Raw genomic sequence first — 27,051 nt, forward strand, 5'->3', positions numbered from 1 at the left:
AGGAAAAAAAAGGACGAAGGGAATAAATTTAAGAGGCAACTGCAATATTTCACATCACTTCATGGAAACTTTTCACCTAAAGTGCCTAGAAATGAAAAAAATAAGTCAACATAAATTCCAGTTCCTTACCAGTGAAATGTTTCTGAAGATGAATTACCCCACTACAAATTTGTTCTTGCCTAAAGTCTTTAGGGGGCTTTTGATCAGTGCACTCACTCACTGGCTGTAACAAAAACATCCTCAAATGTTTTTTCAATACTCCAGGACCCTCTGATAACCAACCCCAGAAGCAAGACAAATGAGACAATCTAGCCTAGGTCTCATTCCAAGGGAAGACAAAGACAACTTTTGAGAGCTATTTGGGACAACGTAACATTGAAGAGGCCATCATAAGGAGAAATAAATGGAGAGTCCCCAAAATTGGAAAGTTTCTGTGACTAACATTTAGGTAATTACAGCCAGAAGTAGGAAGTGGGAACAGCTGGTGTGAGGTTGCCAAGTCAAATGGACTTAGGGTGGAAGAAACAGAGTTAGCAACCAGGATCTGTTTCCTGAAAGAAAAGAAAGGAGAGGGCTGGGAGTTCTTGGCCAGGAAAAAAGACCATGGCTCCCCTGCTGGTGACCTTCTAGGTCTTCTCTTCTGATATATCCTTCGTCCCAGTGGAACGTGGCTAGTTTTCTACTAAAGTTAGGGAAAAAGGAATCTTTTTCGTACTCCCCACCTCCATCCTCTTACCTGATTTCAATGCTTCAAAGCTAAACAAAGAAAGATCAGATGGGCTGCTGTGAACACCACGGGCCTCACTGAGAAGGTGGGACTCATCATTACCCTTCCACATGCTGAGCGGGCTTAGGAAGAACACTCCAACACAGGTGTCACAGAACTGGCCCATCTTTAAAGTTAGGGAACTAAGTAGACTTGTGCTTACATGTTATGCTTACATAAAAGCTCGAGTTAAAAAAAAAATCTGGAGACTTCCGGGTAAGATGGCGGAAGAGTAAGACGCGGAGATCACCGTCCTCCCCACGGATACACCAGAAATACAGCTACACGTGGAACAACTCCTACAGAACACCTACTGAACGCTGGCAGAAGACCCCAGACCTCCCAAAAGGCAAGAAACTCCCCACATACCTGGGTAGGGCAAAGCGGAGAGATTCCCGCACAGAGGATCGGTGCCGAGCGGCACTCACCAGCCTGAGAGGGTTGTCTGCTCACCCCGGCGGCGCTGGAAGCTGAGGCTCGGGCTCCGGTCAGAGCGCAGGGAGAGGACTGGGGCTGGCGGCGAGAACTCAGCCTGAAGGGGGCTAATGTGCCACAGCTAGCTGGCAGGGAGTCCGGGAAAACTCTGGAGCTGCCGAAGAGGCAAGAGACTTTTCTTCCCTCTTGGTTTCCCGGTGCGCGAGGAGAGGGGATTAAGAGCGCTGCTTAAAGGGGCTCCACAGACGGGCGCGAGTCGCAACTGAAAGCGCGGAGCCCAGTGACGGGCGTGGGACGCTGGGGCTGCTGCTGCTGCCGCCAAGAAGCCTGTGTGCAAGCGCAGGTCACTGCCCACACCGCCCTTCCGGGAGCCTGTGCAGCCTGCCACTGCCGGGGTCCCGGGATCCAGGGGCGGCTTCCCTGGGAGAACGCACGGCGCGCCTCGGGCTGGTGCAACGTCACGCCGACCTCTGCCGCTGCAGGCTCGCCCCGCACTCCGTGCCCCTCCCTCCCACCCGGCCTGAGTGAGCAAGAGTCCCCGAAGAGGCTGCTCCTTTAACCCTGTCCTGTCTGAGCGAAGAACAGACGCCCTCCGGCGACCTACACGCAGAGGCGGGGCCAAATCCAAAGCTGAGACCCAGGAGCTGTGAGAACAAAGAAGAGAAAGGGAAACCTCTCCCAGCAGCCTCAGAAGCAGCGGATTAAAGCTCCACAATCAACTTGATGTACCCTGCATCTGTGGAATACATGAATGGACAACAAATCATCCCAAATTGAGGAGCCAGGAGTCAGTGCTGTGCCTCTGAGGTGGGAGAGCCAACTTCAGGACACTGGTCCACAAGAGACCTCCCAGCTCCACATAATATCAAACGGCAAAAATCTCCCAGAGATCTCCATCTCAACACCAGCACCCAGCTTCACTCAACGACCAGCAAGCTACAGTGCTGGACACCCTATGCCAAACAACTAGCAAGACAGGAACACAATGCCACCCATTAGCAGAGAGGCTGCCTAAAATTATAAAAAGTCCGCAAACACCCCAAAATACACCACCAGACGTGGACCTGCCCACCAGAAAGACAAGATCCAGCCTCATCCACCACAACACAGGCACTAGTCCCCTCCACCAGGAAGCCTACACAACCCACTAAACCAACCTTAGCCACTGGGGACAGACACCAAAAACAACGGGAACTACGAACCTGCAGCCTGCAAAAAGGAGACCCCAAACACAGTAACATAAGCAAAATGAGAAGACAGAAAAACACACAGCAGGAGAAGGAACAAGATAAAAACCCACCAGACCTAACAAATGAAGAGGTAATAGGCAGTCTACCTGAAAAAGAATTCAGAATAATGATGGTAAAGATGATCCAAGATTCTATTTCCCAGATCCAAAATCTTGGAAATAGAATAGACAAAATGCAAGAAACAGTTAACAAGGACCTAGAAGAACTAAAGATGAATCAAGCATCGATTAAAAACACAATACATGAAATAAAAAATACTCTAGATGGGATCAATAGCAGACTAACTGAGGCAGAAGACCGGATAAGTGAGGTGGAAGATAAAATAGTGGAAATAACTGCTGCAGAGCAAAATAAAGAAAAAAGAATGAAAAGAACAGAGGACAGTCTCAGAGACCTCTGGGACAACATTAAACGCACCAACATTCGAATTATAGGGGTTCCAGAAGAAGAAGAGAAAAAGAAAGGGACTGAGAAAATATTTGAAGAGATTATAGTTGAAAACTTCCCTAATATGGGAAAGGAAATAGTTAATCAAGTCCAGGAGGCACAGAGAGTCCCATACAGAATAAATCCAAGGAGAAATACGCCAAGACACATATTAATCAAACTGTCAAAAATTAAACACAAAGAAATCATATTAAAAGCAGCAAGGCAAAAACAACAAATAACACACAAGGGAATCCCCATCAGGATAACAGCTGATCTCTCAGCAGAAACTCTACAAGCCAGAAGGGAGTGGCAGGACATAATTAAAGTGATGAAGGAGAAAAACCTGCAACCAAGATTACTCTACCCAGCAAGGATCTCATTCAGATTTGATGGAGAAATTAAAACGTTTACAGACAAACAAAAGCTGAGAGAGTTCAGCACCACCAAACCAGCTTTACAACAAATGCTAAAGGAACTTCTCTAGGCAAGAAACACAACAGAAGCAAAAGACCTACAATAACGAACCCAAAACAATTTAGAAAATGGGAATAGGAACATACATATCGATAATTACCTTAAATGTAAATGGACTAAATGCTCCCACCAAAAGATACAGATTGGCTGAATGGATACAAAAACAAGACCCATATATATGCTGTCTACAAGAGACCCACTTCAGACCTAGAGACACATACAGACTGAAAGTAAGGGGATGGAAAAAGATATTCCATGCAAATGGAAATCAAAAGAAAGCTGGAGTAGCAATTCTCATATCAGACAAAATAGACTTTAAAATAAAGACTACTAGAAGAGACAAAGAACGACACTACCTAATGATCAAGGGATCAATCCAAGAAGAAGATATAACAATTGTAAATATTTATGCACCCAACATAGGAGCACCTCAATACATAAGGCAAATACTAACAGCCATAAAAGGAGAAATCGACAGTAACACAATCATAGTAGGGCACGTTAACACCCCACTTTCACCAATGGACAGATCATCCAAAATGAAAATAAATAAGGAAACACAAGCTTTAAATGATACATTAAACAAGATGGACTTAATTGACATTTATAGGACATTCCATCCAAAAACAAGAGAATACACATTTTTCTCAAGTGCTCATGGAACATTCTCCAGGATAGATCATATCTTGGGTCACAAATCAAGCCTTGGTAAATTTAAGAAAATTGAAATTGTATCAAGTGTCTTTTCTGACCACAATGCTATGAGACTAGATATCAATTACAGGAAAAGAGCTGTAAAAAATACAAACACATGGAGGCTAAACAATACACTACTTAATAACGAAGTGATCACTGAAGAAATCAAAGAGGAAATTAAAAAATACCTAGAAACAAATGAGAGTGGAGACACGACGACCCAAAACCTATGGGATGCAGCAAAAGCAGTTCTAAGGGGGAAGTTTATAGCAATACAATCCCACCTTAAGAAACAGGAAACATCTAGAATAAACAACCTAACCTTGCACCTAAAGCAATTAGAGAAAGAAGAACAAAAACATCCCAAAGTTAGCAGAAGGAAAGAAATCATAAAAATCAGATCAGAAATAAATGAAAAAGAAATGAAGGAAACGATAGCAAAGATCAATAAAACTAAAAGCTGGTTCTTTGAGAAGATAAACAAAATTGATAAACCATTAGCCAGCCTCATCAAGAAGAAAAGGGAGAAGACTCAAATCAATAGAATTAGAAATGAAAAAGGAGAAGTAACAACTGACACTGCAGAAATACAAAAGATCATGAGAGATTACTACAAGCAACTCTATGCCAATAAAATGGACAACCTGGAAGAAATGGACAAATTCTTAGAAATGCACAACCTGCCGAGACTGAATCAGGAAGAAATAGAAAATATGAACAGACCAATCACAAGCACTGAAATTGAAACTGTGATAAAAAATCTTCCAACAAACAAAAGCCCAGGACCAGATGGCTTCACAGGTGAATTCTATCAAGCACTTAGAGAAGAGCTGACACCTATCCTTCTCAAACTCTTCCAAAATATAGCAGAGGGAGGAACACTCCCAAACTCATTCTACGAGGCCACCATCACCTTGATACCAAAACCAGACAAGGATGTCACAAAGAAAGAAAACTACAGGCCAATATCACTGATGAACATAGATGCAAAAATCCTGAACAAAATACTAGCAAACAGAATCCAACAGCACATTAAAAGGATCATACACCATGATCAAGTGGGGTTTATTCCAGGAATGCAAGGATTCTTCAATATACGCAAATCAATCAACGTGATACACCATATTAACAAATTGAAGGAGAAAAACCATATGATCATCTCAATAGATGCAGAGAAAGCTTTTGACAAAATTCAACACCCATTTATGATAAAAACCCTGCAGAAAGTAGGCATAGAGGGAACTTTCCTCAACTTAATAAAGGCCATATATGACAAACCCACAGCCAGCATTGTCCTCAATGGTGAAAAACTGAAACCATTTCCACTAAGATCAGGAACAAGACAAGGTTGCCCACTCTCACCACTCTTATTCAACATAGTTTTGGAAGTTTTAGCCAGAGCAATCAGAGAAGAAAAGGAAATAAAAGGAATCCAAATTGGAAAAGAAGAAGTAAAGCTGTCACTGTTTGCAGATGACATGATACTATACATAGAGAATCCTAAAGATGCTACCAGAAAACTACTAGAACTAATCAATGAATTTGGTAAAGTTGCAGGATACAAAATTAATGCACAGAAATCTCTGGCATTCCTATATACTAATGATGAAAAATCTGAAAGTGAAATCAAGAAAACACTCCCATTTACCATTGCAACAAAAAGAATAAAATATCTAGGAATAAACCTACCTAAGGAGACAAAAGACCTGTATGCAGAAAATTATAAGACACTGATGAAAGAAATTAAAGATGATACAAATAGATGGAGAGATGTACCATGTTCTTGGATTGGAAGAATCAACATTGTGAAAATGACTCTACTACCCAAAGCAATCTACAGACTCAATGCAATCCCTATCAAACTACCACTGGCATTTTTCACAGAACTAGAGCAAAAAATTTCACAATTTGTATGGAAACACAAAAGACCCCGAATAGCCAAAGCAATCTTGAGAACGAAAAATGGAGCTGGAGGAATCAGGCTCCCTGACTTCAGACTATACTACAAAGCTACAGTAATCAAGACAGTATGGTACTGGCACAAAAACAGAAAGATAGATCAATGGAACAGGATAGAAAGCCCAGAGATAAACCCACAGACATATGGTCACCTTATCTTTGATAAAGGAGGCAGGAATGTACAGTGGAGAAAGGACAGTCTCTTCAATAAGTGGTGCTGGGAAAACTGGATAGGGACATGTAAAAGTATGAGATTAGATCACTCCCTAACACCATACACAAAAATAAGCTCAAAATGGATTAAAGACCTAAATGTAAGGCCAGACACTATCAAACTCTTAGAGGAAAACATAGGCAGAACACTCTATGACATAAATCACAGCAAGATCCTTTTGGACCCACCTCCTAGAGAAATGGAAATAAAGACAAAAATAAACACATGGGACCTAATGAAACTTAAAAGCTTTTGCACAGCAAAGGAAACCATAAACAAGACGAAAAGACAACCCTCAGAATGGGAGAAAATATTTGTAAATGAAGCAACTGACAAAGGATTAATCTCCAAAATTTATAAGCAGCTCATGCAGCTCAATAACAAAAAAACAAACAACCCAATCCAAAAATGGGCAGAAGACCTAAATAGACATTTCTCCACAGAAGATATACAGACTGCCAACAAACACATGAAAGGATGCTCAACATCTTTGCTCATTAGAGAAATGCAAATCAAAACTACAGTGAGATATCATCTGACACCAGTCAGAATGGCCATCATCAAAAAATCTAGAAACAATAAATGCTGGAGAGGGTGTGGAAAAAAAGGAACACTCTTGCACTGCTGGTGGGAATGTGAATTGGTACAGCCACTATGGAGAACGGTATGGAGGTTCCTTAAAAAACTACAAATAGAACTACCATATGACCCAGTAATCCCACTACTGGGCATATACCCTGAGAAAAACATAATTCAAAAAGAGACATGTACCAAAATGTTCATAGCAGCCCTATTTACAATAGCCCGGAGATGGAAACAACCTAAGTGTCCATCATCAGATGAATGGGTAAAGAAGATGTAGCACATATATACAATGGAATATTACTCAGCCATAAAAAGAAATGAAATTGAGCTATTTGTAATGAGGTGGATGGACCTAGAGTCTGTCATACAGAGTGAAGTAAGTCAGAAAGAGAAAGACAAATACTGTATGCTGACACATATATATGGAATTTAAGAAAAAAAATGTCATTACGAACATAGGGATAAGACAGGAATAAAGACACAGACCTACTAGAGAATGGACTTGAGGATATGGGGAGGGGGAAGGGTAAGCTGTGACAAAGTGAAAGAGCGGCATGGACATATATACACTACCAAACGTAAGGTAGATAGCTAGTGGGAAGCAGCCGCATAGCACAGAGAGATCAGCTCGGTGCTTTGTGACCGCCTGGAGGGGTGGGATAGGGAGGGTGGGAGGGAGACGCAAAAGGGAGGGGATATGGAAACATATGTATATGTATAACTGATTAAATTTGTTATAAAGCAAAAAAAAAATTAATTAATTAATTAATTAAAAAAAATCTAACAACAACCTGGAAAATCATATTTTTAACGGACATATGAAATCTGTGGACAGACTTAGAGGGAAATGTACCTGATGACAAGTCCAAGAATATGGGGCTTGTCCTGCTCTGACACTTATTAACTGTGTGTGCCTCTAAGTCATTGAATCTCTGTGGATTTAGTTCTCATCTGTAAAGAAAGCATCTTCTATCTGTTCAATCTACACAGTAACTTGTCTATCTCATTGGGTCATTTTGAAAGACCAAATGAAATAAGTTTATGAGAGACCTTTAAGTGCTTTAAAGCCATATGCAATATGAGGTATTAATACTATCAAAGCAGACAACCCCAACTCAATTCCCACCATTATCAGATACAGAGGCATCTTGTACCTGTGTTGTTCATGATCATGGGGAAGAACACATGATGATCATGGGTAAGACATATGAGCAACTGTCAATAAAAACAACCTGTACCAAAAATCAGGTTAAATTATACCCAGGCTGGAAAGTAATCCTAAAAAAAAATTCTAGACTTTCTTCTCCTCCTCTATTACTTTTGTTTCACATTAAAAAAAATTTATCTTGGTGGGAGAACTCTACTGTAAGTAGATACATATATTTAAACGGCTGAGATGCTGAAGAGTGACATTTTATACGTACAGCATTTGAAAGAGCTTCTTAACGCAAACTTCTTATAATGTGTTGTTATTATTATAATCAACTTCCTCTTTTTTGTCATCAGCTGTTTCTTTCAGCAATGCCTAATTGGACCATATTATTCAAGTACAAGTATTTCTCAAAAAACAAACTGTATTGTTGCAAAGTTACAATATAATGAATTTCAGCACAGTAAATTACATTTTACACATAGATTTCAGTAAAAATTTCAAGGATGAATTCTAAAAGGACTCAAATAGGATGATGGGTTGCAGTGCCACAAAGATCAACTTCCACAGGAAGAATCAATTATTTATAATGAACAAAACGGAACAGAATCCAGCAAGCCTTGCCCCATTTGGGTGGGAGTTAGGAGGCTTTCAGACTCACACCTTCTGTGTGCAGAGGTATTCCTTCTTGCTTTTTAAGGTATTCGAACTCATGGGCCTGTGATGAAAGTCTCTACAAATGAAGAGAATACCTGGTGCCAACCCAGAGATATGACATCATCTTCCATTCACTATGTAGCATAGATTCCCTTCTCCCTTTGACAAAATGGAAATAAGATGCTAGAAACAATGGGATGGGGGAGGGTAAAGGAGGAATTAGGAAGGAAAGCAAGGGCATACTTTATCCAGTATACAGGTAATTCCTTTGAAGATGTAATATTGCTAATTGACATCAAAGAAAACTGGATTTTCCAGTCTCAAGCCCTTTCCCCAACCTCAGGGATTCAACAACTGGAAATCAATTCCTGCTAAAGAAGTCATTCATCTAGTCTGTCAGTTTAAGATCTTGAGAGAAAATCTTGATACAGCAGTGCTCACAGGTATTTCTTAGCTGTTCCTCCCCAAAACTGACTCTTTTTCTTCCCCCAATTTGACATGGAATTATTATAGCTCAGGTGAAAGTTAGATCATTTCTAGAATAAGTAAAATAAAAGAACAAGACTATTTTTTTCTCTCAACAGAAAAAAAAAATCTTTCCATGAAATATTAAAAAGTGTATGTGGGGGCTTCCCTGGTGGTGCAGTGGTTGAGAGTCCGCCTGCTGATGCAGGGGACACGGGTTCGTGTCCCGGTCCGGGAAGATCCCACATGCCGTGGAGCGGCTAGGCCCGTGAGCCATAGCTGCTGGGCCTGCGCTTCCGGAGCCTGTGCTCCGCAACGGGAGAGGCCACAACAGTGAGAGGGCCGCGTACCGCAAAAAAAAAAAAAAAAAAAAAAAAGTGTATGTGATGGCTAAGTTGAACAGGGGAGACACAGAATGCCACGGTTTACAAATCAACAATTAGTTATCAAGTAAGCAAGACACTTGTGAAAATGTCCAGGAGCAGCACTGTTATATGGGGCAGGGCCAACGTTCACAAATCGTTAGACTACTTATTAGGATCATATTCTCAAATGACTTTTTTTTTTTACTGTGTACCTTGTACCACTGACTAAGTTAAGTGCAATTTTAGAGTGCTGAAAAGAATGCAGTAAAAATTCATTACTAAAGAATCATAAACCTTTGGGAAAATAACAAATTTTAATTTCATACGCAATTCAATCTAAAACTAAACTCATCTTAGTTATTTATCTTGGTAAGGGAGATAAAACTTTAAGAAAAGTAAGCAGTGGTGTAAGACAAAAAAAAAAGTTTTATGGGTTGAAGAACACTCTAGAATCTGAGCAAATTTGCCAAATACATGTAAAAATTTAACTTAAGTTCAAGGTATTTATAACAAAAATTACCTTGATCTTCTCACCAATTTACTAGAAACTGGTATAATCATCAAAATTTACAACATGGACATCACTGCCTGCTCTTTGCAAAACTATAACCATTTCCTTCAGGTGGAAATGAATGATTACCAGAAAAACAGACAATGTCCAATTTCTCATATATAAGCACTAAAGGAGATTGGGTCTCTCTGTATCTACAGATACACATCATGGGTCTAGGTACCATGGAACTGTTTGAATGAGCAACTACGGTAGTTCTCAAGGTTCATCCATGTTGTAGCATGTGTCAGAATTTCCTTCCTTTTTAAGGCTGAATAATGTTCCATTGTATGTGTATACCACATTTTGTTTTATCCATTCAACCACTGATGGACATTTAAGTTGCTTCCATCTTTTGGCTATTGTAAGTAATGCTGTTATGAACACGGGTGTACAAATATCTCATGTAGGTACTATATTCAGTGAGATCGTGAAGGATTAAACATGTAGATAGACTGCTGTAGAGAACAGTTTATGAAAGCAAATCCCATCTGGAAAGTGACTTTTCAAGCAATGGTTACAGGGACTTCCCTGGTGGTGCAGTGGATAAGAATCTGCCTGCCAATGTAGGGGACACGGGCTTGATCCCTGGTCCGGGAAGATCCCACGTGCCGCAGAGCAGCTAAGCCCATGAGCCACAACTACTGAAGCCCGCACGCCTAGAGCCCATGCTCTGCAATAAGAGAATCCACCACAATAAGAAGGCTGCACACTGCAATGAAGAGTAGCCCCTGCTCACTGCTGCAACTAGAGAAAGCCCACGTGCAGCAACAAAGACCCAACGCAGCCTAAATAAATAAATAAATAAAGGATCCCTGGACCAATTTAAAAAAAAAAAAAAGCAATGGTTACAGAGAAAAATACAACTAAATTTCTTGAATAAGGAATAATCTCACATAATCATTAAGCTTCAACACAAGCTGTGTCACCACTAACTGATGTGTATATCAATCTCTAGACAAAGATTTATTCTGCAATGGATAAAATGGGAATAAAGCCTATCCTAGTGCAGAAAGAAAGATCCAAATGCATGTGAGGCTTTCTAACCACAGCTAGAACATTAGAAAAAAGAAACTAAAAAAATATTTTGAGATTCAAATGCCCCAAATATATGTAAATTATCCTGATGGCTACAGGAAATAACAGAGTATAACAACTTTTTCATTAAAAAAGGTTAATTATGAAATATTTCAAGTATATAAAAATATAAAACTTAATCATACACTCCTTTAGCATAGCAAAGAAAACCACCAACAAAACAAAAAGGCAACCTACTAAATGGGAGAAGATAATTGTAAATGATATATCTAATAAGGGATTAATACCCAAAATACATAAAGAACTCATACAACTCAATATTAAAAAACCTGATTAAAAAATGGGCAGAAGATCTGAAATAGACATTTTTAAAAAGAAGACATACAGATAGTCAACAAGCACATGAAGAGATGCTCAACATCACTAATCATCAGGTAAATGTAAATCAAAACTACAATGAGATATCACCTCAGACCTGTCAGAATGGCCATCATCAAAAGACAACAAAGTGTTGGCAAGGATGTGGAGAAAAAGGAACCCTCATTCACTGTGGGCAGGAATGTAAATTGGTGTAGCCTCTGTGGAAACAGTATAGAGGTTCCTCAAAAGAACTACCATATGATCCAGCAATTCCATTTCTAGGTGTTTATCTGAAGAAAATGAAAACTAATTTGAAGAGATATATGTACCTCCATGTTCACTGCAGCATTATTTCCAATAGCCAAGATACAGAAACAAGATACAGAATCTAAATGTCTATCAATAGATGAACAGATAAAGAAGATGTGGTACATATATATGTTTATATATGTACAGTGGAATACTACTCAGCCATAAAAAGAATGAAATCGTGCCATTTGCAACATGGATGGAGCTAGAGAATATTTATGTTGAATGCAATAAGTCATACAGAGAAAGACAAGTACCATACGATTTCATTTATGTGCAGAATTAAAAAACAAAACAGGCAAACAAACAAGACAAAACAGAAACAGACTGATAGATACAGACAACAAACTGATGGTTGCCAGAGGGGAGGGGTGCGTGAAGATGGGGAAAATAGGTAAAGGGGATTAAGCGGTACAAACTTCCAGTTATAAAATAAATAAGTCATGGGGATGTAGTATACAGCATAGGGAATACAGTCAATAACACTGTAATGTACTTTGTATAGTGACAGATGGTAGCTAGACTTATGGTGATCATTACTATGTTGTACACCTGAAATTAATACAATATTGTAAGTTAATTATACTTCAATTTAAAAAATTTTAAATAAACAAAACTTTTTCACACACCTATGCATGTACCACCTAGACTTAGAAATATAATATTACATATATAGTTGAAGACTCCTGTCATCCCCTCTCAATTCTATTCCACTCCTATCCTTCAAAGAGGTAACTATTCTTAATTTATTTATAATTCACATACATACTTCTATCCTTTTATAATATAAATGTATAAAAAATTGTCTTGCACGTCATTACATTTTGTATAGATGGCACTATACTGTACACAAGCTTCTATAATTTTTTTCCCCACAACACTGTTTATGAGATATATTGATAGTGGTACAGAAAGCTCTAGTTAATTCATTTTAAGTGCTCTATAAGATTCCATTAAATGACTATACCAGAAAGTATTTATTCATTCTTCTGTTGATAGATATTTACCAATTCCTCTGGGGGAGAGTTTATTACAAACAATGTTAACATAAACATTCTTGATTATATCTCCTTATGCATGCCAAAGATTTTTTTTACAGTAAACTTCCCTTTCTCAAAGTGCAACAATGATCTTTTTTTTGAAGAAAATTAAATATTTCTTGCTACAATGAGAGTACTTGTAATTTAAAATGACTACGAATCCTATTGCAAGTACATGATTTGATTAGATTCTAAATATGCTTTCATATGAAAACTCAGACATAGATTTTAAGTACTTATATGGTTCCTTACAATTATTTTTCAGAAGCTTAAACTTAAAAAAATTTTTTCCCATGATTTCTTTGTAAGAATTTGCTGCCAAAGAGAAACTGCTCTCTTCAACAAAGAGCAGTAGATGAAAATAAAGCTGGTGCAGCTGTACTTTCTCGATGCCCAAAGAATCAACCTAAGTGAAGCTAGATATGTGATAAGAATAACATTCTCATTCTGTCTTTGTGCTGTGAAAATAGGGAGATGCTTCGTTTTTATTTGGTTAATCCATACATAATATATTATTTATAACTATCTCTTGTTCTGCCTTATTTCACAGCAGTTTTCCTTTCTGTTGGTAGATGGCAGGGATAACAGTTACACCTATAACTACCTGCAACAGAAACAAATTTTAAAAATTAAAAATACACACACACACACACACACACACACACAGATTTTCCTCAGTAGCAGAACCCGAGGAACTTCCATTGCTCAGAGACTGAACAAAAAACACTTTCTACCCCAGAACTTTGTCCTCTGCAACCAGATACCTATCTGGGCCAGGAACAAACTAAATAAGAAAATGGCAAAAGCTAAGGGAATACAGTCAATAACATACAGTCAATGGAAGGAGGAAGACAAAAGAAGGGATGGATGTTGCATGGAACAACTCAGGACGTATGCTTGATGGGTTTTTCTAAATGAACGCACTTAGCAGGAATGTCTGATATCCTTCTAACTGAAAGGAATTGCAACCAAGTTTAGTGGTTAAAGGGAACAGGCCTTGGAGTCAGGCAGACCTGGTCCCAAATTTTCCATATCACCTTGGGCAAATGATTGAATTTGTTAGAGTCTCAGTTTGCAATCTTATAATTTGGTGATGGAATATATACCCCAGGGACTTCCCTGGTGGCGCAATGGTTAAGAATCCGCCTGCCAGTGCAGGGGACACAGGTTTGATCCCTGGTCCAGGAAGATCCCACATGTTGCAGAGCAACTAATCCCGTGTGCCACAACTACTGAGCCTGTGCTCTAGAGCCCACGAGCCACAATTACTGAAGCCTGCGTACCCAGAGCCCATGCTCTGCAACAAGATAAGCCACCACAGTGAGAAGCCCACGCACCACAACAAAGAGTAGCCCCTGCTCACCACAACTAGAGAAAGCCAGCATGCAGCAACGAGGACCCAACGCAGCCATAAATTAATTAATTAATTAATTAATTAATTTAAAAACATATTATATACCTCACAGGGATGTTTTAAAAATTAAATGTGAATATGTATGTGGGTAAAGCACTTAGTACCTAGCACATAGTAAGTGCTCAATAACAAGCAGCGATTATGTACAAGATAAATGAGTAGATTTTAGATAGACAAGCCTCTTTAAAGGACTGTTTTATTCAAATACCAATAATACTTCTATACAAAGGCTGGCTGAAAGCAATTAAATAAATCAGTTTATTTGTCCCACACAAATTTCTGATAAGATTAGCTTTATCTCTTTCTCTCAAATGTAATTAAAAAAAATTTCCTTAGGAAAGGATGGCCATAAAATTATATCACCAGATACCAGCAGGACAAGAATAAAAATAGTGTAGTGTGAAAAATGTCCAACACAACACTGCCTGCTGAAAATAAACTTAATGCAAAGAAAATAAAATAGCAGAATACAAAGAGTAAATAAAATAATCTCTTCATCAACTGCTAATATATGTTGTAAATAGTACCAAATCAAAATGTTTAATTAAAAATACACCATCATGAAATGTATGATAAATTAATTAAAGGGGTACATCTGGGGCAAAATTAAGTAGGGGTTGCTTAAAGAATTGTTCCAGGTGAAAAATAGATTTAGACGGAGTTGGGGAAAATATCTTAGTACTATTTCAGAGTATTCTGGAAAGGGATAGCCTATCAATCCCCAGCACAATGCCTGGCATGCAGTAAAGGTATTTGCTAAATGACACTGCAGATTTTTTAGAGAAAGTCATATAAGCTTCAGATATTCAGATAAAAGCAAAATACTATTAAATTTTTTTTGGCTTGGAATTTTGGGTTAGAGATCTTCATATTACCAATTCCTAAGCTATTAGAAGTATGGCTCTGGGTTTTAGGACTCCACGTTCCAAGGTTGGCTTTGATTTGGGAACTTGAAAGTATAGATGAGAAAAAGCCACAAAGAGGTAGATGGAAGTTTCACAAAGGAAATGAATGATATCAGGTTCAGCATGAGTTATGTGCTGAACTGTTAGATGCTTTTCAAAGAATCACACAGTGTAAAATCACTTGGCCTTGCAAAAGCATTTTAGGCAATCTCTTTGGATGGAGGAAATACCCTCCTATCATTAAGTTCCTATAATGGAGAGAATGCCATGAAACATGCTGAATTTTGCAGACAAATACACTAAGTTTTCCTTCCCCTTTTCCCACTTTAATTGAAATCATATCCCAGCGAAAGAGGATGGCAATTTTTGGTGATAAAGAATTTCTACTCAGAGTACTTTCAGTAGGCAGCATATTTCTAGTTGGAGACAGGTGTGCCCAATGAAACCCACAATGGTGACACAGCACGAGGGCTGTCCATACCTTATGCAATCTCCTCTTCTTTCTCCAGTGTGTATACTGACAACTTCCTATCAACAACAGTCTCCTCAACTGCAACTCCGATTGGAGGTCAGAAATCAACACTAAGTTTTTCCCCTATCTGTGTATCATCAAATTTCCACATTGAATTCCAGGTAAACCTCACAATGTAATTCGTCACTGTTACATAAATGTTGGACTAACAAAAACATCCTTTCATAAACATACACTACTTGAATTGTTTTTTGGATGACAGAGAGTTATCCCTAAAACTCTGGTGCCTAGAGTAAATATTTAGTAAACAAGCGAGGTACCTTCAGTGACTGCAGAGAATCTGAATTAGTATCACAGTAGAGGATGATGTTGTTGGCCATGCTGAAACTTTCTCTCACTCCAAGGTGGTAAAATAAAGACGGCTGCCGGAAGGCATCACTCATCTCCACCACGGCAATATCTGCAAACAGAAAACAAAGTCCCCCAAAAGATGACACCTAAATAATGCCCAGTAAGCACTTTTCGGTTTCAGTTACTTAGTATTCAAAGAGGAAATGAGGAAACGATAGGGACTTTCCCTCTTCATTTACCACTGACTTTTTAATTAGCAGTTCTATCAGAAGTGGTTTTACAAACTGCAGCAAAACTGCACTTTTAAAACAAGAAGGGTGTCATATAATTACTGGAAACTAAGGAGAGTCTGCAATGGTGGGAAGCAGGACTTAATCTCTCTGTTAAATTTCAACACTGAAAACAAGTTAACAAACGTTCCAGAAGCAGATCCATGGGAAACAGAAGCAAGTAATAAATGTAAAATGAGATTCATAAAAGCAAATAGGTAAGATGATGACTCAATTCAGAGCTGTATTTTATAATAATTAATATCTAGCAAGTCCTTAGCAAGTATAATCAAGAAAAAGAGAAATCAAAGGTATAGAAATTATGACTAAGAAGGAGAATATAACCACAGATACAAGTTCTTCCAAAGCTCATAGATGACTAACACCAGGGTGGCATAACTTGATACCAAAATTTGACAATGTCCCAAAAATAAAATTCAGATTAGTCTCAAACTCATTTATGTATACAGACAAAAATATGAAAGAAAATTGAGCAAAATTCACCAAGCACTATACTATAAGGCCACTAGACCATGGGTTTAAAATTTATTTTGGGAATGCAAGGATGGCTCAATGGAAAAAAAATCATCAGCATTCCCAAAGATGCCCCAAGTATTGATACTTTAACTAAAATTCAAAATCCACTTCCATTTCTCATTAAAAATAACAGCAAACTGAAAATATAAGGGCACTTCTTTAAAGTGAAGAATAATATATATTTCATAACAACTGCCAACTTTGTGCTAATAGGTATTCCCATGAAAATCAGGAAAAAGACAAGGCTGTCAACTATTCTCACTACTAGTACACTTTCTGAAAATCCTAACTAATGCAATAAGATTTCACAAAGTATGGAAACATAATTCTATAAAATAAAATACATAATTATCATTACTTGCAGATGTTACAATTACCAACCAAAAAAACCCAGTAGAATCAATTAAACAACCACTATGAGTAATAATACAATTTAGTAAGGTGTCAAGATGCAAAATTATGAAAACCAAGAGCTTCCTTTATAATCATAATAAGCTTCTGGAAAATGTAACAGTTAAACAGAGCCTACTCACAATTAAAATGAAAATGTTAACATACTGCAAATTTAACAGATGATGCTAATTTGTTTAAAATATGTGCAATATGTGACATATGAAAGGTTAATATCTTTATAAGTTATCTCGATTGGTCAATTTAAAACAAATAAGACAAATAAGAACATTACAATAGAAAATTAGGCTATGGACACAGGCAGGTAAAATCACAAAAGTATAACTAAAATGGTAAATAAACATATAAAAATATTCTACATCTCACTAATAAATGCATATTAAATGAATAATAAAGTGTCAAGTTTTTTCCCTAACAAGTGGCCTAAGATATTTCAAAATACCCAATGGAGATGCAAATAAATGATACTCTTACATGCTGTGAGGAAGTGTAAACATTTTAGGAGACTTGAGTCCTTAAAATTATTCACACTCTTTGACTCAATAATTCCATTCCTAAGAATTTATCCTGTGAAAATTCCTAGACATGTGGCAGATTTACTTGTAAGTATATCCACTGAAATATTATTTTTGCAGTAACAATGGAAAATGCCTAAATATCCATCAGTAGAAAAATGGCAAAACACATACACACACACACATACACACACACACACTGATAAATTCAATTAATGGCACATTATATAACCATTGAAAACTATATTATAGAAGAACATTTAATATTGGGGTAAATTCAAGCTATATTAAGGAAAAATATTAAAATATATACATTATAATATATAGCATATACATTAAAATATAATATATATATTATAATGAATAGATTATTATATATATTCTATGTGTATATATTCACATGAATAAAAACGTTTTGGAAAGTTGTATACCAAAATGTAAACTGTGATAATAGCTGTGTGATGGAATTATGAATTACCTTTTCCTCTTTATACCTTCTATGTCTTTCACAATTTCTATTATGAACATTGATTACTTTTATAATTTAGGAACCCACCAAAATACACAAAGAACATTGAAGCCCCGTGACTGAACGTAAAACCAAAGTGCAGCGCTTTTATAAAAGGGACACAGACCCTCGAGAGGCTGTTTGAGACAGTCGGCCTTATCTAATGAATGTGAAATTAGAGTCTGCATTCTGTGAAGGAGAAATAAATCAGATCAAATGGAGGCTAAAGACATAGAAGATTGAGTGAGGTTATAAAAGGGGAGGACAGGTCACAGGAGCTTCAAAAGATGTTTTCAAGGCTAACCATGACTTCAGGGCTCTTTAATACAAATGGAGAGCTTTCTTTTGGGGTCCTTACCATTTACACATCAAAAATCAACACCCGAACAAACTGCGTCACCGCATCCCACCCACACGCCCCATCTGCCTCCTGCGCCCACACAGCTTGCTCCTCCCACAGATGTCGGCCACTCACAGTCAGCGACACCGCTTTAAAATCAAGAGAAGGCATACAGTGAGGCTGAGAGAAACCAAATAAAACAGCTGCCGATGAAAAATAAATGAGAGATATACAAAGAAAAATGCTAAGTTAAAGTAGTGACAAGAGGGGGGAAAATGGGTTCTTTCCAGAGAACTGACTCGTGGAATTTGTTGCTAAAACAAAATACAAATGCTGCAGAAGGCTTTCAGATTAAGAGAGAAACGAGACATTTAAAATAAATGGTAAAAGCAAACTAAGGTATATTCACTAGATCTAAACATCTAAACAGGAACAGACCCATTTAGGGTCTTAATTTCCATAGAGGAAAATTTACTCTTTCATCTGCTTTGTAAAGTGTTAAAGCATGTGCCCATTTTTTTTATTGTTGAGTTTGTTTTCTTACTATGAGTTTTGTGTGTTTTTATATTTTCTGGATATGTTTCCTTTGTCAGATATGTGATTTACAAATACTTTCTCCCAGTTTGTGACTTACCTCTTCATTCTGTTAAGTGCCTTTAGGAGAGCAGGAGTTTTTAACTTTAAGCCCAATTTATCAAATTTTTTTTCTATTGTGGATTGTGCTTTAGGTGTGGTATCTCAAAAAACTCTTTGCCTAACCCAAGTCACAAAAGTTTTCTCCTTTGTTTTCTCCCAAAAGTTTTATAGCTTTTACATTTTACATTTAAGTTTATGATCCATTTTGATTTTCTCTTCCAAAAAGTTTTGGATTTTCTATTCCATTCCATTGATCTATGTGTCTACCTTTTGCCAATACAGATGTTCCTCGATTTACAGTGGGGTTATGTCCAGATAAGCCCATAAGTTGAAAGGACTGTAAATTGAAATACATTTAATACACTTAAACTACCGAACATCATAGCTTAGCCTAGCCTACCTTCAATGTGCTCAGAACAGTTACATTAGCCTATAGTTGGGCAAAATCATCTAACACAAAGCCTATTTTATAATAAAGTGCTGAATATCTCATATAATTTATTGAATAGTGTACTGAACGTGAAAACAGAATGGTTGTAAGCGTATCAGTTGTTTCACCTCCTGATTGCCTGGCTGACTGGGAGCTTCAGCTCGCTGCCACTGCCCAGCATCACAACAGAGGACTGTACCACTAGCCCGGGAAAAGATCAAACTTCAAAATTTTGAATTATGGTTTCTACTGAATGGGTATCATTTTTGTACCATCATAAAGTCCAAAAATCATAAATTGAACTATTGTAAGTTGGGGACCGTCTGTGCTATGTACACTGTTTTGTCTACTGTAGCTTCATGGTAGGTACTAGAATCAGGCAGTGTGAGTCCTCCAACTCTTCTGTTTTCAAAACTGTTGTAGCTATTTTAGTTCTTCAATTTGCTTTTCTGTATAAATTTTAGAATCAATTGGTAGCTGAGAGCTATCCATTGATAGCTGCAAAAAATTCTCCCAGAATTTGACTAGGATTATGATGACTATAGATCATTTCGGGGAGAACTGACATCTTAACCACATTGAGTCTTTCAGTGCATGAATATGGCATATCTCTCCACTTATTTAGGTCTTCTTTGATTACTTTGTCCATCAGTATTTTGTAATTTTCAACATATAGTTCCTACACATATTTTGTTAAATTTATCCCTGTTTCATTTTGGGGGTGCTATTGTAGATGGTACTCTTTTTAAAATTGCAAATCCCAATTGTTCATTGTTAGTACATAAAAATGGTTGATTTTTGTATATTGACCTTGTATCCTGAAGCTTTACTAAACTCACTTATTAGTTCAAGGAGCTTGCTTTTTTTTTTTTTTTTCCAGTACATGCTTTGGGATTTTCTACATGGACAATCATATCATCTGTAACTAGAAATGGTTTTCTTTCTTCCTTTCCAATCTGTATGTCTTTCATGGTTTTTGTTTTCTGGTTGGTTATTTTGTTCTGCCTTGTTATACTGGCTAGGACTTGTAGTTACACAGCATTTTTTTACACAATAATATTTCATTATCCAACTAAAGAAAATATTATCTTATTATGGCTACCTTCTGACTTGGATGCATATCTTCTCAAAAGTAATGAAATAAACAGGTGAAAATTTTTTTCCTTGTGAAATCATCCTAAGACATGTTAAAAATGCATAAGATGATGTAATTAAAACAAACTAAATAAATGCCTGATACTCCACCATTTTTGAAACCCACTTATATAGGGTACAGTTTACCCACTTTATTTTATAAACATGTATTTAGTAATTAAACGTGTCAGACATTCTGTGCTTTTCAAATATTAAATCACTTAATCTTCGTAATACTCCTTTTGTGGTAGGTAATGTTATTATCTCAGGACATTGAGGTAGAGAAGGTATAAGTAATCAGCCCAAAATCAGTCTGAAAGTGGTAGCACCAGGATTCAAACCCAGGCAATCTGGCTGGAGAATCCATGCCCTTAATTCTTAAATGAGCCACATACTACACTTATAGGATATGGAGGTTCCAAAGACCAGAACAAAAATGAAATGCAAAAATAGATTTGGGGACTGATGCATATACTCCTGTAATGTATTTCATGAGTAAATGCACTTAATAATCGTCTAATTGAGTTTTTGTGGTAATATTGTGCGTAAAATTGCCACATTTCAAAATTTAAGGCTAAGTCAGTCATTTAAAAATATAGGTAAAGACATTAAAATCTCTCACAGTTGTATATAAGGTGTAGTTTCTTTCCTTGTTCCAATTCAATTAATGCTAAATGGAGCATCAAATTAGGTTTGCCAGGAGTTTATTAAAGCATAATAAATTTCTAGGACAATCACATAAGACTGTTGTGCGTAATTGCATTTTGGTCAGCAAATGGCAGTGGTTCATGGTCTGCATTACTTTCTATTTAATTTTTCCTTGGTAAACCATATCTGTTAGTTAAATATCTCACAAGAGCTACTGCTGCTGCTTGTAAAAAGCAGCATTGAAGGAAGACATGAATGTTTATTTCCATCTATTCAGTTTTTTTCCTTAAGCATCAGGATCGCTGACGACAAAGCAAGAGCCCAGTAGTGATTCAGCTTGTTCTGTAGTCTACAAGGTGCTCTAAAGTTTCATAATCACTGGAAACTTCCCAAGTTATCACACAGAACTACACATCCAGTCATGATGGATTAATCCCCACAATGACCCATTAGTTCCAGTTTAATTCAGCAAACATTCTGAGCCATTCTCTGGTAGGATGGATGACAGAAACCTATGTGGGTGAGGCATCAGCTGGCAATGGAGTCAGAAAGTGGAGCACCTCAAACAGCACCCCTGGCACATCAAAGGCATTATGGAAGAAGCCAAGGAAAGGAAGGGTACCAGGGACTTGGTTGAGAAATACAGAAAACAGCAATAGAAAACTATGTCAATTCCCGATGGGATCCTTAATGGGTGAACCAAGAGAGATTCTCTAAAGAGCAGACACTAACCCACAAATGATCATCCCTTCCTAATTCTTAAGGGAAGCATAACCTGCATTCCATTGATTTTTTTTATGAATGAATAAGGGCTGTTTACAACTAATCAACAATATGAAAATTACTAAAATGTTACTCATAGCCTAAAAGTAGTGCCCCAGGAGAGTATCCTGAAGATTCTAAGTAAGTTTTCTAAAGTCTGGCAGGGATACAATGTTGAGAAATTGCAAAACTCCTATTGTACAGCTAGAATTGCTGAGATTTTCAGGAAGGATAGAAGAATAATCCATCATCGTTGTTTTGAATTGGTCATGGTTTGGCAATTCCTGCTTTAAATTACTACTCATTTAGTTTCATCAGCACCCTTTTATTTTCTTGTATGTTATTTAGTTAACCCTACTGTGTATAATGATACATATTTGTATCAACAGTAGATTTTGGCCCCCAATTTCGTCATCCCTAAACTCCAATAAATGTATGCATAGTGATTCAAGCATGAATTATTCATATATTGCTCAAGTAAATATATATACAATCTCCCCACCCCAACCCTAATTTGCTTGTTTGATGTTTATTATACTGAGGTATTGGGGGGGTTTTAACCTGAAAAGAAGCCTGGGAGGTAAGTGATCAGAGGGACGGTTTGCACTTCCAGAGGTTGGTCTTGTAAAAATGTTGAGAGCCACTGCACCTACCAAAGGGGGGTGGGGGTGGGGGTGTGGGGAGAGAAAAGGGGAGAAGCCTAGAGAGGAAAAAGAAACAAAAGAGAAAGAAAGAGGGGGGAAAGGGGAAGGAGAGAAACATGGAAAGAAGAAAGGAGGGAGCAGAACCAAATAAGATTGGTGGTGTAAGAACTAAAGTCCCCTTGCCTGGGCAATAGCTGCAAGAGTTCAGTTCACGATGCACCAGCTTGAGAGAATGCAAGCGGGAAAGAGCACACATCTGTAGGAGGTGCCCAGCTCAGAGTGGCAGGAACTAGAACCACAGCTCTCGGCCAGGAGGAGATGCAGCCTCAGAAAAGCACACCACAGAGCTGAAAAGCTGGAAAGGAAACCTCCCCACCTCCAGTGGCCTTGAGAGGAGTCATGAATATGCAAAAGGCAGGCAAGCTGTTTCATGACTTCCAGTGTCTGAATCCTAATTAGGTTTCTGGCTGTGTGACATTAGAGTTTCGGTTTCCTCAACTGTAAATTGAGGATAGTAACACAGGCATTTACCACATAAAACTGTTGTGAGGGTTACTTGTGCACTAGGCACAAACTCTCAACATATGATCATTATATGGAGCCACTACGAAAAATGTTCATAGGAAGCCCTTTGAGCAATTTATCATGTTATTGAAAACAATGCAAATATACAACTCAATACCACCTGATGAAGCCTCAGATGAATAATTACTCATCGAAATGATGTTGAAATCAAATTATGAAGGCATAGAAAGCCAACCTAAAGAATTCTGGCTTGACTTTACAATCAGTGGTGATCCATCCATGTCCATGAGTTTTGAGAAGGGGTGCAGCAGGATCAAATTTTTCTGAAGATAAACATAGAATTTGTGGATGGATGAGTATCAAAACAGACTGGAAGGTGGGAAACCAGTTAAGTTAAGGAGTCATTCAAGGGACATGTGCCCCTAAACTAATATAGAGATAACATGGTGGGGAAATCATGGTAGGGAAGCTTTAGAAATTTGGTGGATGCAGGACAATCAAAAAAAGAATTAAAAATGAGTCTGTTTTGAACTTGAATGTTTAAGATTGATGACCTGTCATTAACATAATAAATGACAAGAGGAAGAATCATTTTTTGGGTAGTAACTTGACTTTGGATTGGGACACACTAAACATTGTGTGTGTGTGTGTGTGTGTGTGTGTCTGACAGCTGTCACTTTGTATCTAAGCAGAAAGATGAGAATCAGACTGACCGATTTAAGAGTCAGAATGATGGGTGATAGTTGAAGTAGAATTGTAGATGAGATTATCAACTTAGTGTAGAAAGAAGTGAGAAGGCATCTTTGACTCAGGACATCCTTTCTCCATTATATATCCAATAGGAACACAAATAGATGTTCACCAAAAGACATGTAATGAATGTCCGTAACAGCAGTATTTATAAACCATCAACAGTAGGAGAAATACCATGTGCTATATACAGACAATGAATACTACACAGCAATGAGAATTTTAAAATCTATAACCCTATGTGACAACATGGATGAATCTCACAAACAGACTGTTAAAATAAAGAATCCAGATACAAAAAAGTAGGTACTTTATGATCCCGTTCATATTAGGTTCATAAATGTGATATTCAAAATCAAAATAGAAGATTCTTTGGTGGGAGGCAATGGCTGAGAGGGGCTCCAGGGGTCTTCTGGAGAGCTAGTAAGGGTCTGCTTCCTGACCTAGGTACTGGTTACTCAGGCATGTTCATTTTGGTCCATAATTTTGTCCAGAATATCAAAAGAGGGCTATATTTAGTTTCCTGTGGCCATTTTAACAAATTACCACACACTTGGTCCCTTAAAACAACAGAAATTTATTCTTTCACAGTTCTGGAGGCTGGAAGTTCAAAATCAAGGTGTCAGCAGGGCCAGGATCAGGCTTCCTCAGAGGCTCTAGGGCACAATGTGTTCCTTGCCTCTTCCAGAACCTAGAAGTTTTAAGCATTCCTTAGCTTGTAGTATGTGTGCCTGTGGTGTCAAAGTGTCCTCTGCCTCTCTCTTATAAGGACACTTGTGATGGCATTTATGGCCCATCCAGGATCATCTCATCTCAAAACTCTTAATTTAATCACATATGCAATCAAATTTTCCAAATAAAGTAGCATGCACTGGTTCCTGTGTTTTGACATAGATGTTGAAGCCTAGGGGTGAGGGTCATTTTTCAGCCCACCACAAGGCTTATAAAGAAGCCACATGATGAGGAAGGTGAACCCAGCAGAACTAAAGGTGTTGAGTAAGAGCTAAGAAATGGAGGTAACAAGCACAGACATTCTCCAGCAAGGAAGAGGATTAACACCCACTAAGGTCCAGAGGAGGGATTTTCACATTCAATAAGGAAATTGAGAGATCAAACAATTGAAGGGGATTTGAAAGGGCTAAAGGTGTTTAGTTTTAGGATGGTGCGCTCGAACGTTAGTAGAAAGATTAAGATTTTAAAGAGGGGGAAGTAATTAGTGGAGACCGTCTCTATATTTTTGGATAAGACAGATGGGATGGGATCAAAGGTGAAGGGGAAAAGTCAACTTGGAAAAAAGGAGGGATACTTTTAAGAAAAAGGGAAGTAGTACAAAACAAAGACTGAGAAATAATAAAGTGGAAGGGAGAATGCTGAGATCCTTCAGTTTAGGTGAGGACTTGTTTAGGACAGAGCTCGGGTGCTGGTGGCCAACAGAGAGGAAAGCCCAGCCCAGGGAAGGCAAGAACAAGCCTACATCCTGTGGACACCCCTGGAAACATGCCAGAATGCGGCACTACCTCTGCTCTTGGAAGTCATGACCCCGGTACATTTCTTTTTCAGGAGAACTTTATGTCATTTGTGATAGTAAGAATGCTGACTATTGCAGCTACAGAAGCAAGATGTGAACCCAAGCCTTATAAGAACCAAAAGCTATTTTTTTCCTTACTTCTACTGCCTAAGATGTAATAAAGGAGTATTTGACGAAAAGAGGGAGGCCAAAGAATAGAGTTCAATTTTATTCTGCTTACTGGCTACTGACAAAAACCTTAACCAGACATGAAAATCTCAATCTTACAAATGAGTATTCTTGGTCACAAGGCAGACTGGGCTAATAAACAATCCTTCCTTCCTATCAGAGAGGAATTTCAAGCACACAATATTTTGATGGTGGTTTAGTAAGTGTCATTAAGGGAGCCCTGTAAATATCTAACCAGATTCAATCTTCAAGTGAATCCTTCATTATCAGTGCACAAGTAGATAAATCACAATTTTTATCTTTGGTGAATAGCAAGTACTTCATAAAGTGATATTTTCTGGTCACAGGTATAGCAGTCCCCTACAATTTTGCTTATTAAAGAAATACAAATAGGTCCTACATCAAAAAGTATTAACTCTCTTTCCAAGTTAAAAAAGGGTCTAGGGACTTCCCTGGCAGTCCAATGGCTCAGAATCCCCACTTCCACTGCAGGGGGCACGGGTTCAATCCCTGGCTGGGGAACTAAGATTCCTCATGCCGCGGGGAATGGCAAAAAAAAAAAAAAAAAAGTTGCGTAGCATGTACAAAAAAGGGTCTAGTTTATAATCTAAGAATTTATTTTTTAATGTTACGGCAATTACAATAGACTTGGACAATGATCTATAAAGAGTATGCTATATAAGAAAAGTATGAGTCAGAATTAAATCTAAATTTATTTATGTGACAGGGCCATGGTGCACCTTATATGCAGAAATGGAATACGAGGCTGTTTTGATGGCAAAAATGTCTATGTCACCGTTGAAAATTATTTTTCTCCTTGAAATTATTCTAGTTCCTGAAGGTATACTGGGTTTAAGGGTCTATAACCACAAATTCAGATCTCTATAAACTCCTTTTATGTACTAAATTTCAGTCCTTAAGTAACCAATCTATTTTCATTAGATACTGAAAGAGCTATTCAGAAAAATTTGAACAGGCTTTTTTAGAGTTTACTCTAGTTTTTATGGTGGTTATGGTGCATGGCATTTTTTTTTAGGTCTCTCATATTTAATTTTAATTAACTCTTCATAGCTGTGTGCATTTATGCTTCAGTGAATTTCCCAAGCACACAGAGTAGCCCTCTGTCACTGTAAGACTTACACAAGCATCATCCTTACCAACCGGATTAACTGGCACTGGCGTTAAGTTGTGTAAGGTTACAAGAGTCCATTTGTGATCATTTCTGTAAAAAGAATCTAATTGTTCCTCATAGATGTGCATCCTGAGTGACATACTCTTCCCTAACTGCTTTACACCTTTTCAACTTATTCACACAGAGACGACAGACAGTGGCCAGAGAGCACCTGAACATTATCTCACGTA

The 27,051-nt window shown here is 37.8% G+C and overlaps 1 protein-coding gene across 3 annotated transcripts in view; it reads right to left on the bottom strand.

Moving 5' to 3' along the window:
- MAP3K5 (mitogen-activated protein kinase kinase kinase 5) overlaps positions 1-27,051 on the bottom strand; it is a 227,742-nt gene that overhangs the window by 142,999 nt on the left and 57,692 nt on the right. For all 3 annotated transcript variants that reach the window (XM_081251030.1, XM_081251029.1, XM_081251031.1), the window contains exon 2: positions 15,854-15,993. In XM_081251030.1, coding sequence (XP_081107156.1) covers positions 15,854-15,993 — 140 coding nt within the window. The remainder of the gene's footprint in view (positions 1-15,853; positions 15,994-27,051) is intronic.

The sequence above is a fragment of the Mesoplodon bidens genome, assembly GCF_964165515.1.
Source record: "Mesoplodon bidens genome assembly, chromosome: 12".
Taxonomy (NCBI): Eukaryota; Metazoa; Chordata; class Mammalia; order Artiodactyla; family Ziphiidae; genus Mesoplodon; species Mesoplodon bidens.